Source organism: Podarcis cretensis, assembly GCF_951804945.1.
Source record: "Podarcis cretensis genome assembly, chromosome: Z".
Classification (NCBI taxonomy): domain Eukaryota; kingdom Metazoa; phylum Chordata; class Lepidosauria; order Squamata; family Lacertidae; genus Podarcis; species Podarcis cretensis.
This window is the reverse complement of record NC_137184.1, coordinates 23369743-23381857: the sequence shown is the minus strand read 5'-3', so window position 1 is coordinate 23381857 and position 12115 is coordinate 23369743. Positions and strand designations below refer to the sequence as shown.

Sequence of the window (12115 nt, the reverse complement as noted above, 5' to 3'; positions counted from 1 at the left end):
CAATATGCTCTTTCAGAGTTGCTTCATCTCTTTTTTTCAAGAGCTTCCTGAAGGTACTTCTTCCTTCGACAGCCTTCTTGGATCCTTCTAATCCTCCCCTCCCCACCACACACACCTTCACCCCTTTTCATTCCATTTTCTCCTGCTATTCTGGATCAGGATGAATGAAATGGCATCAATTCTGCCCACACACTGCCTCCATCTTCTAGCAAGGCTTTTAATGCCATTGTGCTGTGAATACAAAATATGTTCCATGAGGCTTAAGCTGATTAGCAGCTATTGTGAATCAAGGACCTCTTCAGTCACCTCTATACTTTTGCATTTCACTCTGATGATGGGTATGGAGGGCACGGAAAGGGGCAGCATCAGAGACTCACCAGGAGAAAGGTTTAGTACAGGGGCTGTTGGGGGAGAACAAATGGACCTGGATCATGGCAGTGACAATCTCAGACCCTCCAAGTGTCCCTATTTTCCAGGGACAGTCCCTGATTTACAGAAGTCATCCCAGTTTCTGATTTGATCCCAAAATGTCCCACTTTTCCTTAGGATCTCCCTATTTTCACTGGAGAAATGTTAGAGGAGATGCAGTCATGGCTTATAGGAGGCCAAAATATTAGGGGTGCCTGGAGTGTGAAAGACAGAGAAAAGAAATGGGCTGCAAGATACATGCTTCCTAAACTGCAGTCAAATTTTCTCAAGTATCATGCACAAAGCAAAGGTAAACCATGTTGTCCATTAACAGCCATTCCTTTGTATGGTTTGAAGGCCTATTACCCTTGCTGAAAAGAAGCCGGTCTGGGATGGGAGACCTTCTGAGAACCATACACATGCCTCCTTGGGTTGTGCGATTGAAGAGAAGAGGGATACAAATGTTAGAAAATGAATCAAACAAAATTTGTAGTGGGGCAATACATTTATTATACCCTGCTAATTAAAATTTCTCAATAAATTTATTTTACTTCTTTCTTTCATTTAAAAATCAAGCAATAGATGTTGTTTCTGGCATTATTTGAGGGGAGAAAGATAAAAAGAAAAGAAAAGAGCTTTTAAAAATATAAATTCCTGATTCCTAAAACTGCAATAGTCCAGCCATTTAGCAGCAGAATCCCAAGCATAACCACTTGTTGGTAAGTCCCATTGACTTAAACGGGCCTTACTCCCAGGTAAGAGTGTATAGGACTGCAGCCATGCACACCACGGCTGTGGAGCCAACCCTTCCTTCTTAAGCATGGCGTGAGAGAATCAAGGGCTGATGCCACTTCTAATGCTAAATAGCCTCACCTATGCTGTGATGATGTCAGCAGTCATACCTGTCTGGATGCAAACAGATTCAATGTCCATTGCTTACTGCCTACATAACAGCATGGTTCTGTGCAGAATGCATGGGTTGAGCATGAGCCCAGTATATCAGTGAGAAGCATGTTTGCATTAGTCCAGCAAACACTTCAGGACTGGGTCTTTCAAAAGCGGTCAACTGGCATCTGGGCTGCACCATTTGAAACTGAAACAATGAAGCTCTTCTATGCCAGAAGCTCCTTCTACAGTGATGGCTGGTGCCCATTGGGACTTGCAGAGTGGAAGGTAGGGAGATCAACTGTAGGTGGAGCTAGAGCCAATGACAGGTGGAGCCAAATCATTCCAGTTTTCCCCCAATTCTTACCCCTGCTGAATTCTACAAAGGACAAAACTGAGGCCAAGGAGAAAGGAGCTGTCATCCAGTTCTATTCCAACCTAGTAAGAAGGCAGGCAGGTGGCAGGTGGCTGGCTGGGGTTTGCAAGTAAAACTATATGCATTAGGTGGATCAGCAAGTATTACTGAACTAGAAACCCCTCACCCTACCCACCCCCTGTTACTGTTCTCACTGCCCTCCATGAGTTGGAAGGAGACTTTCTTAAGTAGGGAGGTCTTACATTTTTTGATTGATCACTTTAAAAGGTTTATAGGTTGCCTTTTTAGAACAATCATCTCACTATCACTAAAATGCATCAATAGCAATACAGTGGTACCTCAGGTTACATACGCTTCAGGTTACATACGCTTCAGGTTACAGACTCCTCTAACCCAGAAATAGTGCTTCAGGTTAAGAACTTTGCTCAGGATAAGAACAGAAATCGGGCTCTGGTGGCGCAGCAGCAGCAGGAGGCCCCATTAGCTAAAGTGGTGCTTCAGGTTAAGAACAGTTTCAGGTTAAGTACGGACCTCCGGAACAAATTAAGTACTTAACCCGAGATACCACTGTAATTAAAATGTAGGAATAAAACTGCTCAACTTGATTACAAGCGGGTAAATAAACATAATGAAATACACTAAAACTAGTGTTGGACACATGGCCCAACTGTTCTAAATCAACTGCCAGCCTCACATTTAATCCCCAAGGGCCAGTCTTTAGAACTCATTCAAAAGATGTCTGTGAGGGGCCATTGCAGAAAAGGCACTGCTCCTTGTGCTTACCAGCCAAATGTTTTTTACTGTTGAGCCTCCAACATAGATTTTAAGGGATGGGTAGGTTAGTATGGGTGCAGATGCCCCCTAAGTTAACTTGGTCCTAAATCAGGGCTTTAAATGGCAGCAAACGACATGGTGAGGCTGTGCTTCTCACTTAACTTCAGTCCAATTGAGTTGCTGCAGTATATTGGGATAGAGAGGGAGGGACACTGTGGCAACAAGGTTGGTATGGTGCAAACGTGGCATCAGTGCCAATCCAGCACTCCTGCTGGTGCATTTGCACTCTGCTGTGCTTGCTAACACAACCGCTTTGAACTGAGGCAAGATTTTGGAGGCTCCCCAGGCAATTTAGAATGGTGGTATAACTGGGGTTCCATTTGTGACAGCATAGTTTTCATATTTTTCCTTTTGGCTGTTTTGATTTTTAAAAAATGCCTCTTCCCACCCTCACCCCACTCCCGGACTCCTCTTCAACACTCTTTCATTCCCAAAATGCATCCTTTCAGTTAGTAATTTCAACACATCTACTCCATCTTTCTTTCACTGAGTGGGTTCCAAGGCGGTTAACAATATATCAATACAATGTCATGAAGCATTTGCCTTTAAAAGCATCAAAAGTAAAACAAATTACCATTATATTTAATTGTTCCAATTAATTGCCAAATAGATGAACCTAATAATGACCACAAATGTTTTAATGCAGGCAGAAATTGATAGAAATATTCAACAATTAAGATTGCTGTGAAGTTGTGATTGAGCCATAATAGCAATTCACCAGGCAGAATTACCTACCCCTGACTAAGGCTATAAGAAAGGAGGGGAACCCTCAGCAATGTCTCATGCAAAGATGCAGTGGAGGGTCTCAGTGGGCAAATGCTTCCCAGGAGCCTCTGAATAGTGAATGCCTGTATTTCTTGTGGCACCTTTGTGGTTGTGTTAAGACCAGAGTTTTGGATAAGTGCACTTTACATGGGGCTACTTCGAGAAGTGACTTGGAAACTGGTGCAAAATGCAGCTGCCATTATGCTGGGGTGGGCGTTGGGAGGAAGCGGAAGGCCTGGACATGTGATACCACTATTTCAACATAATTGAATGGAGTATGCTGGGACAGGGCCTGGCTGGCTAAGCTGAAAGTTGAAAGTGGAGCACCCAAAACTGAATGATGATGATGATGGTGGTGCAAGTCTTTAAAAAGAATAAGCTGTTTCATAGAGGGACATCCTGTCAGTGACTACTGGTAGCCAGGATAGCTAAGTGGTACTTCTGTATTCAGAGGATGCCTATCTCTGAACACAAGCCGCTGGGATGCGGGAATAGTAATGGGAGCACACTGTTGCATGTGAGGTTTTCGGAATCCGGAGGCACCTGGTTGTCTTCCCCACCTCCGGCCCGCTGGAATTTTGATGTTGGACCAGATGGACATACCCCGCCAGATATAGCATCCAATACCTTTTTCTTCTTTTGCTCCTAAGTCACTGCCGCCTCCTTCCCTTGCGGAACAAAGGGAGGTCAGGAGGAAAAGAAAGAGCGGAAGGAAGGAGGAAATGTGGGGCGGGGAAAGGGAGAAGGAAGGAAGGAAGGAAGAGGAAGGAATGGAAGGAAGGGGGAAGGGAAGTCTGAAGAAAGAAAGAAGGGGGGAAAGGGGGGATGAAAGGAGAAATAGGAAGGATGAAGAAGAAAGGGAAGAAGAATGAACTTCTGCAGGAACAAGGAAGGAGAAGGAAATTGGATTTTGCTTTTCCGTGCTTGGAGCTTTTGCTCCTCTCCAGTTTTTCCTCCTCCTCCTTTTACCCTTCCCTTCTCTTCCTTGCCACTGAGTGACAGCGCCGCCTCTCCTCCGCCCGCCCGCCTGGCTCCTGGCAATTGATTCGTATGCGAAGGGGGTCCGCCTCGCGACGAGAGATGCGGCAGCAGCAGCAGGAGTGGCGGCGGCGGCGGCGGCTTGAAGAGCCCTCCAGCGCGGCCAGGCTTCTGCTGCTCGGCGCTGCCTGGGCGAACTGAGCGGGCAAAGGCAGCTCCCCCACCCTACCCAAGAGCCGAAGCCACACACACACGCAAGCTCCTGGGGGAGAAGGACCTTTGCGGGAGTCGGCAGCAGCAGCAACAGCATTCTGCAATCTCAAGCGAAGAAAGAAAAAAAAGAAAGAAAGCATTAAGGAGACTCCCCTCCCTCTTCTGTGGCACCTTCCCTTCCTGCTCCCTTCCTTGTGCATCTTCTCCAGCGCACAACTAGTTGGCGATACTGCTGCTGTTTTGCATCGCAGGTTCCAGCAGGGGCTGAGAGAGAGAGAGAGAGAGAGGAATATACAAAGCAACAGGCGCGTGCACGCTCTCCCCCTCCCCTCCACACAAACACACACACAAGCAGGCAGACCCAACAGAGCCTCTACCACCACCACCACATCATCCTCCAAACCAGCCACCCTAAAAAAACCGCAAGCGGAGAGAGCCAGCGGATAAAAGAGGGAGCCAGAGAGCTAGAGAAGCGGTGCCTTTCCCTTGCCTCCTCCTCTCCTATAGCATGGTGGATGTATGGACAGTCTCACAGAGCAGAGGTTGACAGCTCCAAGCCTCCAAGCTCCACATCTGGAGCACTACAGTGTTCTGCACTGCACCATGACCTTGGATGTTCAGACGGTGGTGGTGTTCGCTGTCATCGTGGTGCTCCTGCTGGTCAATGTCGTCCTCATGTTCTTCTTGGGCACCCGTTGAATGGACTCTGGAGTGTGTTTTTTTCCCTTACTTTTTTGATCTCTCTCTCTCTCCCCCCCCTTTCTTCTCCCCCCCTTTTTCCTTTTATTTTTTGCTCCTGAGTTGGTGATGGTGGCAGCGAAGGAGGCGGCGGCAGCATACCACTAGCAAAACTCAAAACAAAACAAAACAAAAATCCCAAGTTTCCAAATTAACAAACAAAATCCATCCAGAGAGAAAGGGAGAGATTACACACACATAAAAGAGAGAGAGAGAAAGGAATTTCCTTACTGAGGGGGGAGAGCAGCTTTGAGAATCAACATGGCCTCGCTGTGATCTGTATGACGTTGGTATATTATCTCTCCCTAAATCTTTTGTCATGTCTTGTCTATTAAGTATGCCTGTAAGTGTATCTGCTTAATGCCCAGTTAATTCTATATTGATGGCTATAGATATACAGATATATATACACACACACTAAGCCAATGTCTCTGTGCCTACCTATCTAGGTAGACACAGAGTACTGCTATAGCTCCATATCTCTGTCTATACTGAATTAATTCCTGCTTATATTTCTTGTTGTTTGCAAACGATCAGTGGGAGATAAATATTTCAAAGTGAAATGTGGGTTTGCATCATAATAATGAGCAAGGGATGCACTGCTAGTTTTTACATAGTGTGTGCATGTACATTTATTATTACTTCTTAAAGCAGAAAAAGGGCATTGGAATGCTTTAGCTTAATACCAAAATAAGGCTTGCTTTGTGCCAAGTAAGTGGGAATCAAATGCCTTTGCAAAGGAGATTGCAGGGCTGGAGAGAGTGCCCATTCAGCTTTGCATTTTCCTGATATATATTTAAGAGGTTTGAGAGGAAAGGAATGTCATTGAAAGCTTTAGTCAGCTATTGGGAAATAAGAGTGTGGGGGGGAGAGGTTTATTTTATTTGGTTGCCTTGGAAGTGTGATTTGAATCCTCAGACCTTCTGGCCCTCGTTTCAACCCTTTCAGATCTGCTTTTACACTGCTTATTCACAGCTGCTCCATTCAGCCCACTAGAAGCACAACCAGCTGGGCTTCAGCTATTAGTGTGCTTCCTATCTTTGCAGACTGGAGAAGCAAATGGAAGAGGTGTTTTGTTTCCTTTTAAAGCATGCTTCCCCTTTTTTTCTTTTTGAAGCCATGTTTTCACAGTGACTTGGTCTGTCAAGGTGGATGGGGGAGTGGGGGTAGGGAGGGGAGAGGGAAAAAAAAAAAGCTTTATGCACCACTTAGATAACAAGATTCAAATATGGGTCGCTTAGGGTGACTTAATTCACATTGATTTCCTTGAGAATGAAGTGCTAAATTATGTTTTATGAGACTCTGGCAAAGAGGTGTCTTCCTAAAAAGAAAATGAAATTGTTCCATGAGAGATAGCTTTGCATGGCGGGGGGGGGGGGTAATGAGGGATGCAGGTATGATGAAACAAAGTCAAAGTGGTACAAAATGTACCTTTGTGTCATATGTCTCCTGAAGCTGTGATATATATAGAAAGGGTATGGTTGATTGCAGTCTTCCCTGCTCTTTATTTATTTATTTGCAGGAAGAAACGGCACAGGCAATTTTATCTTGTTCTATTTGCTTACATCATGTCCATCCATTGCCGTGTGTGTGTGTGTGTGTGTGTGTGTGTGTAAGTGCTGGTGTCTGAAATGAATTAAAACACCAGCACATAATTTTACAAAGGTAGAAGTGCTGATGTTTGAAAATAACTAAAACATGACCAAGTTGGTAAAATCACAGAGAAAAAGAAAATAAAATTGGGTGGGAACACTGAGTGATTCTCGTTACCTATGGTTGATTTGGCAAATTTAGGAATAGAAGATTCACTGACATTCACAACAAGTGTTAATATAGAAATATATTGTGATATCGCTTTTTATTCATAACCTATTGCTTGGATTTCCAGCTTTCCTGATTTCTTCCCTTCTCTCTTACTTGTAGCTTTAAGAGAAGGAACAGGTGTTATTGCATTCAAGTTTGGGTGGGTGGTCTTTAAAAATAAAATAAATATTCAGTGAGACAATTTGGCTTGGAATATTTCCATCCCTGAGTATTTAGACACACAAGTTGGTGTCCCCTTAACACAGCAGCATTTAGCAGGCAATGCCTCTTTCCAGGAAACAGGAGATTGTTATAATGAAGTTAATATCTTTCATTCATTCATCTGGCATGAAGACTGAATGGTGGAACTAGGGGGGGGGCAGAATGAGTTCTAAGAGGAAGAAATAAGATACATGGATTTTATTAGCATCTCAGAATGCTGCTTATTTCTCTGATGTTCAGTTTAGCCAAAACAAATAACTACAGGCAGCACTTGGCAACTGTCAAATTCCACCACCTGGATGAATCAGATTTCTCCATGTCCAGATGTTGGCAGTTTGCTCTATGCATGTGTGTGCATATGGATGTGTGAACACTTAGTATGCAAAGGATCTGTTTTCTTTTGGCATGGCTCTCATGACTCATTTTGATTACATCACTGGTGCTTTTTATTTATTCATTATTTTGGAGGTGCATTTAATCAAGCTTGAAGTACCTTTAGATGCTTTAATTTGGGGGTGCCTGTTAGTTTATAGCAACAGGCATGTTATTTTGCTGATGCTGATACTCCTTGCCAGAGCAACAGATGCCTGAATTCTAAATTTTGTCTGGAATTCTGCAATTCAGAATCGGATCTCTCCCCCACCCCACCTCACCCCACCCCACACATAAAGAACAGTGGATGCCAGATTCAGACATTATGTCATGTCACCTGGAGTTTAAGGGTGGGGGGTGGAGATAGGAAACTTGAAGTGGGTTAAAATTGGGGGTGGATTTAAGATGTTAAAAGCCTTAATTCAATATTGTTTACTGTAAAAGACTTAATGAGTCTAATGGAACTGATTCACAGGTAAAGCTGCCTAGGATTGCAGAATAATTATTAGTAAATGCTTGCTGCTTATGTTTTAAAGATAGGTACATTTTGAAAACAGCCCCATTGTTTATACTCTGCCTACTGATAGTGTGTTTGCCTGAGTTGGCAGAGAACTCTGAGAGCAGCTGAACTTTGTGGTTAGCTGTGCAGATATAGTACTAAAAACAAAACAAGAACCAGCAACCCATGATACTTACTTGTACCCCAGTTTGCAGGGTGTTGGTTGGGTCCCTTCCTGCTGTAGCGTTATATGATTATATACATATATAGTATATAACTTAAAAGAAAGACCCACTGAGATCACTGAGACTTACGCACACATTAGTGTGTGCCGGACAAAACTGCAACTACAATTTTGCGTTTTGGGTTTGGTAACTTGGCTTGCTTGATGGGCAAAAAAAGCCTTAAAGAGGGGGTGAGTTTTTCCTCAGCTTTGAATAGGGGTGGAAAACCTGGTGCCCTCCAAATGTTGGACTCCTGCTCCCATAATTCCTGATTATTGGGCATGTTGGCTAGTGCTGATGGGAACTAAAGTCCCAACAACCAGAGAGCCACAAGTTCCCTATGTTGAGTTGTCATTATTTTTATAAGAGAGAATAGAGGTCAGTTTTGTAGGCAACGGCGTTCGGTTATGCTTTGTAGTCCTAGAAATGGGTGCTCCATACACCTGCTGCACAATATGTCACCCACCTGTCATGCAAATTTGAGCTATCCTGCTTTATGGCATCAGAAGCCCTCAAATTTTGCAAAGTTGCTCCCTCTCCATCTGGTATTCAAACCACAAGACGGGGCAGAGGGGGATCTCGCCTCTCTGATCTTTTATGATGATAGGTTCCCTTAGCTACAGCTTTAGGTGATACCAGGGGTGTCAAAATTTGGATACAGTTGACAATAGTCAAGGAGTGAGGCTTGTGTATTTCATCAATCCCCTCCACCTTATGTTTCCCCCCACCCCATAATTTGAGCACAGTTCCCCTCCTGGATGTATAGGAACCCTCCAACTATGGCATTTCCCCTCCCCATAGACAAATCTGAGAGAGAAATCCTAGCAGCTGTGACCACATGTACTTTATAGATAAAAGTCTCAGATGCATTATTTTCTACAATATCCAAGAATAAAGCTATTGACTGTATCATAGCAACTCCTGCACCACTGTACTTTTTAAAAATAAAAAAGCATATTTCCTCCTGATCTGTAATCCACCACCTTAAAGCTCCAGGATCCTTTCAAGATAAGAGGAGCATTGACACATCTCTCCTCCCTCCCTCCCTCCTGATGCTCTGGATTGGGGGGGGGGGAGGCAGTCTCTCATGCCACCGCTGCTGATGCCAGACCCATTGGGCTTTCCTGGTGGCTAGTACATTGAATCCTTCCAGGCTGATAGGATAAATTATTTTTATTTATTCTTCTCTTCAAACTCTCCTTTATTTCATTTCCAGCTCCTCCCTCCCTCCTTCCCTCCCTCCCTCCCTCCTTCTCCATCCCCTCTCCCCCTTCATTCTGAATTTCACATGTCAAGTAAGAGGGAGGGGGAATAGGCGAGCTCTGGATATTTCTGACGCTGTTTTGGCCTTTTTTGCATGAGCATTTGAGGCTGAATAGCTATTTATTTATTCTCTTCCCTACCTATCTCCCCACTTCAGTGGAGGGCAAGGGTAGCTAGGGAGCTTTCCCCTTCTTTCCCAGTTCAGACAGTGGCAGGAAAGCTTTACTGGATCCCAGTCTTTCTGACTGGAGGGGGCAGTGGGGAACCCGGCAGAGAGGTGCTTTCTTCTAACGTTTGTTAACAGCTGCATGCCTAACCTAATTCCTCCTCTTCCTCCGTCCCTGTCTCTTTTCATAATGTGGTTATATTTCTCTTTGGATCAGGTATTCTGTACACAGCCCAACTGCTGTGTATAATGAACGAAGGAAAATTGCCAAAAATCAATGTAAGTTTTCTTTTTTTAAACCCCCCCCCCCAATTTATTTTAAATTATTAGAACCCATAGTTTATGGTTCATTGTCTCGTCTTGTGCTGTTCTGTCCATTAAAAAAAAATGTAATGAATGCTAGTTGAGTGAAAATGCCTTTCCTTCATTTCTCTGGGTGAATGCTGCCTGCCTGCCTGCCTGCATGTATGGGTGTATTTGTGCATCTTTCTGCTTGCACTTCGCTTGTGTGTGCAATGGATTGTGAACAATGCCTCTATATGGAGCAAAAAACCCCAAAAAAGCACCGGAAAGGCTTTGATTCGATATGTTGTATTTACAGTGTGTCTCTTTTTGTGAGCTGAATTGGGTACCGTATTAATGTGCATCTCCATTAACTGGATATGAATGTAGCTGATGTATTAAAAGCATACTTAAAAACACTGCCAGTTGCTGGAACATAGCTGGTAATTCTGCTGAATGACTGATCTAATGGCCTGTTGTATTCAGTAGATTATGGGTTTTATGGTGGTTATTTTTAGCTGTTAAAACTGGAAGGTTATGCTACCTCTTCAATGCCTCATTTTGTTAGATGACCCAAAGCAACGCTTCCATGAGGTGAGGAGGTTGCCCTCACATTCTTATGGTAGGGTGAGTGGGGGGCTGGCTGTGAGAAATGCCTGATGAAATACCCTTCAGTTAGATGACACATGGCATTTAAAAACCAATGCAGATGCCTAAAATATGCTGGTGGCCAGGATCAGTTGAGGTAGATAATGCTGGTTTTTTAGCATTCCTTTCTAAGGAAATGGTGTGCCGTAGTGTGAACTGCAGTGATTTATATGCTCCAGCCTAAAAATAGATGCTCTTAGAAGGAAGACTACTGAGGAAACCAGAAGAGGGCTTGCGCGTCTCATTCGATGCACTGTAGACGGATTTCATGTGACACCTGACTTTCCTTTTAGAGAGGGGGGGTCGGGAGGGAATAGCATTTTATCTTCCATTTTAGAGAACCCGGAGACAACTGGGATTTCTCTTAGCCCTCCTCCTTTTCCATGTTGAGTCCATTGCTTTTAAATCCTCCCATGCTAGCTGTACTGCAACATATATCTCCCCCAACCCATTTCTAAAAATAATACTGCCTTCTGCTTTATTGAGCACCATTATCTCTAGCATTCACAGGGCAAGCAAATAGGCCAACAGAGAATCCCTCGTTTCATTGATGACTTGTGTTACATTGGTGAGCAGGCAGCTTTATCATTAGTGCAGTGCAACTGCATGTTGGCTCAGGAGTAGGACCAGCTATGCTCAATGTGGCTTACTCCTAGGTAGGCATACACAGAATTGCAGCCCAAGAGGCAAGAAGGCTCAGTCTATATTAAATACAAGTACTGAGATTTAAGTCGCATTCGTGGTTAAGGCACTTGACAAAAATCTGGATTAGTGTTTGTCATTTGTAAGGCTGGGTTTTTGGCTAAGCTGAGCCCCAAGGAGATCTAGCTTCTATATATAAGTTTTTAAAGGCAGCTAACGGTAAATCTGACACTTGTGATTTGTATGTGTTTTACTTCTTGGAGTTTCATCTTTATTTGCAAAATTGCAAGTAGATTTCAAAAGTTTTCTGACTTGCTTTGGACTGAATAGCTCTCTTTCAAGGGTAGCCTTCAAAAATTTTTTTAAAAAAATGAATGGTTCAACTGTCTGCTGTGAGATGGAAACAAAAGCAAAAAAAGAAGAGTTGTGTATTAATTTAAAGTTTGCATTAATGGAGTTGCTAAAATGAACCTAAGAGCTTTTTCTGTAACTACCTTGGTTTTTTACAATGGGGTGCCATGAATACACTTCTAGATAAATATGGGGTCATATTCACCCGCTCTCACCTTCATGTAAGATCTCTATCCTGTAGTGTGCAGTTGGGCCTAGGCCTAGTATACCATGATAAATACAATAATTATAATCACTTCACTACATTCAAGCTAGCCAGTTTCCAGTTGTTCAGAAGGATGAAATGTCTGTTTCCACTGCACCAGTATATAGATATAGCACAGTATCCGATTAAGAACTCAGAAAAGACCCTTGGAAATCAATGGCATTAAGGTGGTCATGACTGA

General features: G+C 43.5%; 2 protein-coding genes across 11 annotated transcripts in view; both read left to right on the top strand.

Moving 5' to 3' along the window:
* Window positions 1-12115, top strand: part of ARHGEF9 (Cdc42 guanine nucleotide exchange factor 9) — a 289965-nt gene that overhangs the window by 152066 nt on the left and 125784 nt on the right. Inside the window, exons 1-2 of one of the 9 annotated variants that reach the window (XM_079961603.1) lie at window positions 5438-5476; window positions 9964-10025. The exons of 4 other annotated variants lie outside the window; for them this stretch is intronic. In XM_079961603.1, coding sequence (XP_079817729.1) covers window positions 9996-10025 — 30 coding nt within the window. In that variant the 5' untranslated portion in view covers window positions 5438-5476; window positions 9964-9995. Of the gene's footprint in view, window positions 1-5155; window positions 5488-9963; window positions 10026-12115 lie in introns of those variants that run through there. 4 more of the 9 variants (XM_079961602.1, XM_079961601.1, XM_079961604.1 and 1 more) reach the window with 4 other exon arrangements.
* LOC307207700 (uncharacterized protein) overlaps window positions 3832-12115 on the top strand; it is a 53677-nt gene continuing 45393 nt past the window's right edge. Inside the window, exons 1-2 of one of the 2 annotated variants that reach the window (XR_013834767.1) lie at window positions 3832-5170; window positions 9964-10025. Coding sequence is in view for 1 of the 2 variants with exons in the window: in XM_079961808.1 (XP_079817934.1) it covers window positions 4979-5158 (180 nt within the window). In the remaining variant the exon portion in view is untranslated. The remainder of the gene's footprint in view (window positions 5171-9963; window positions 10026-12115) is intronic. The other variant, XM_079961808.1, reaches the window with a different exon arrangement.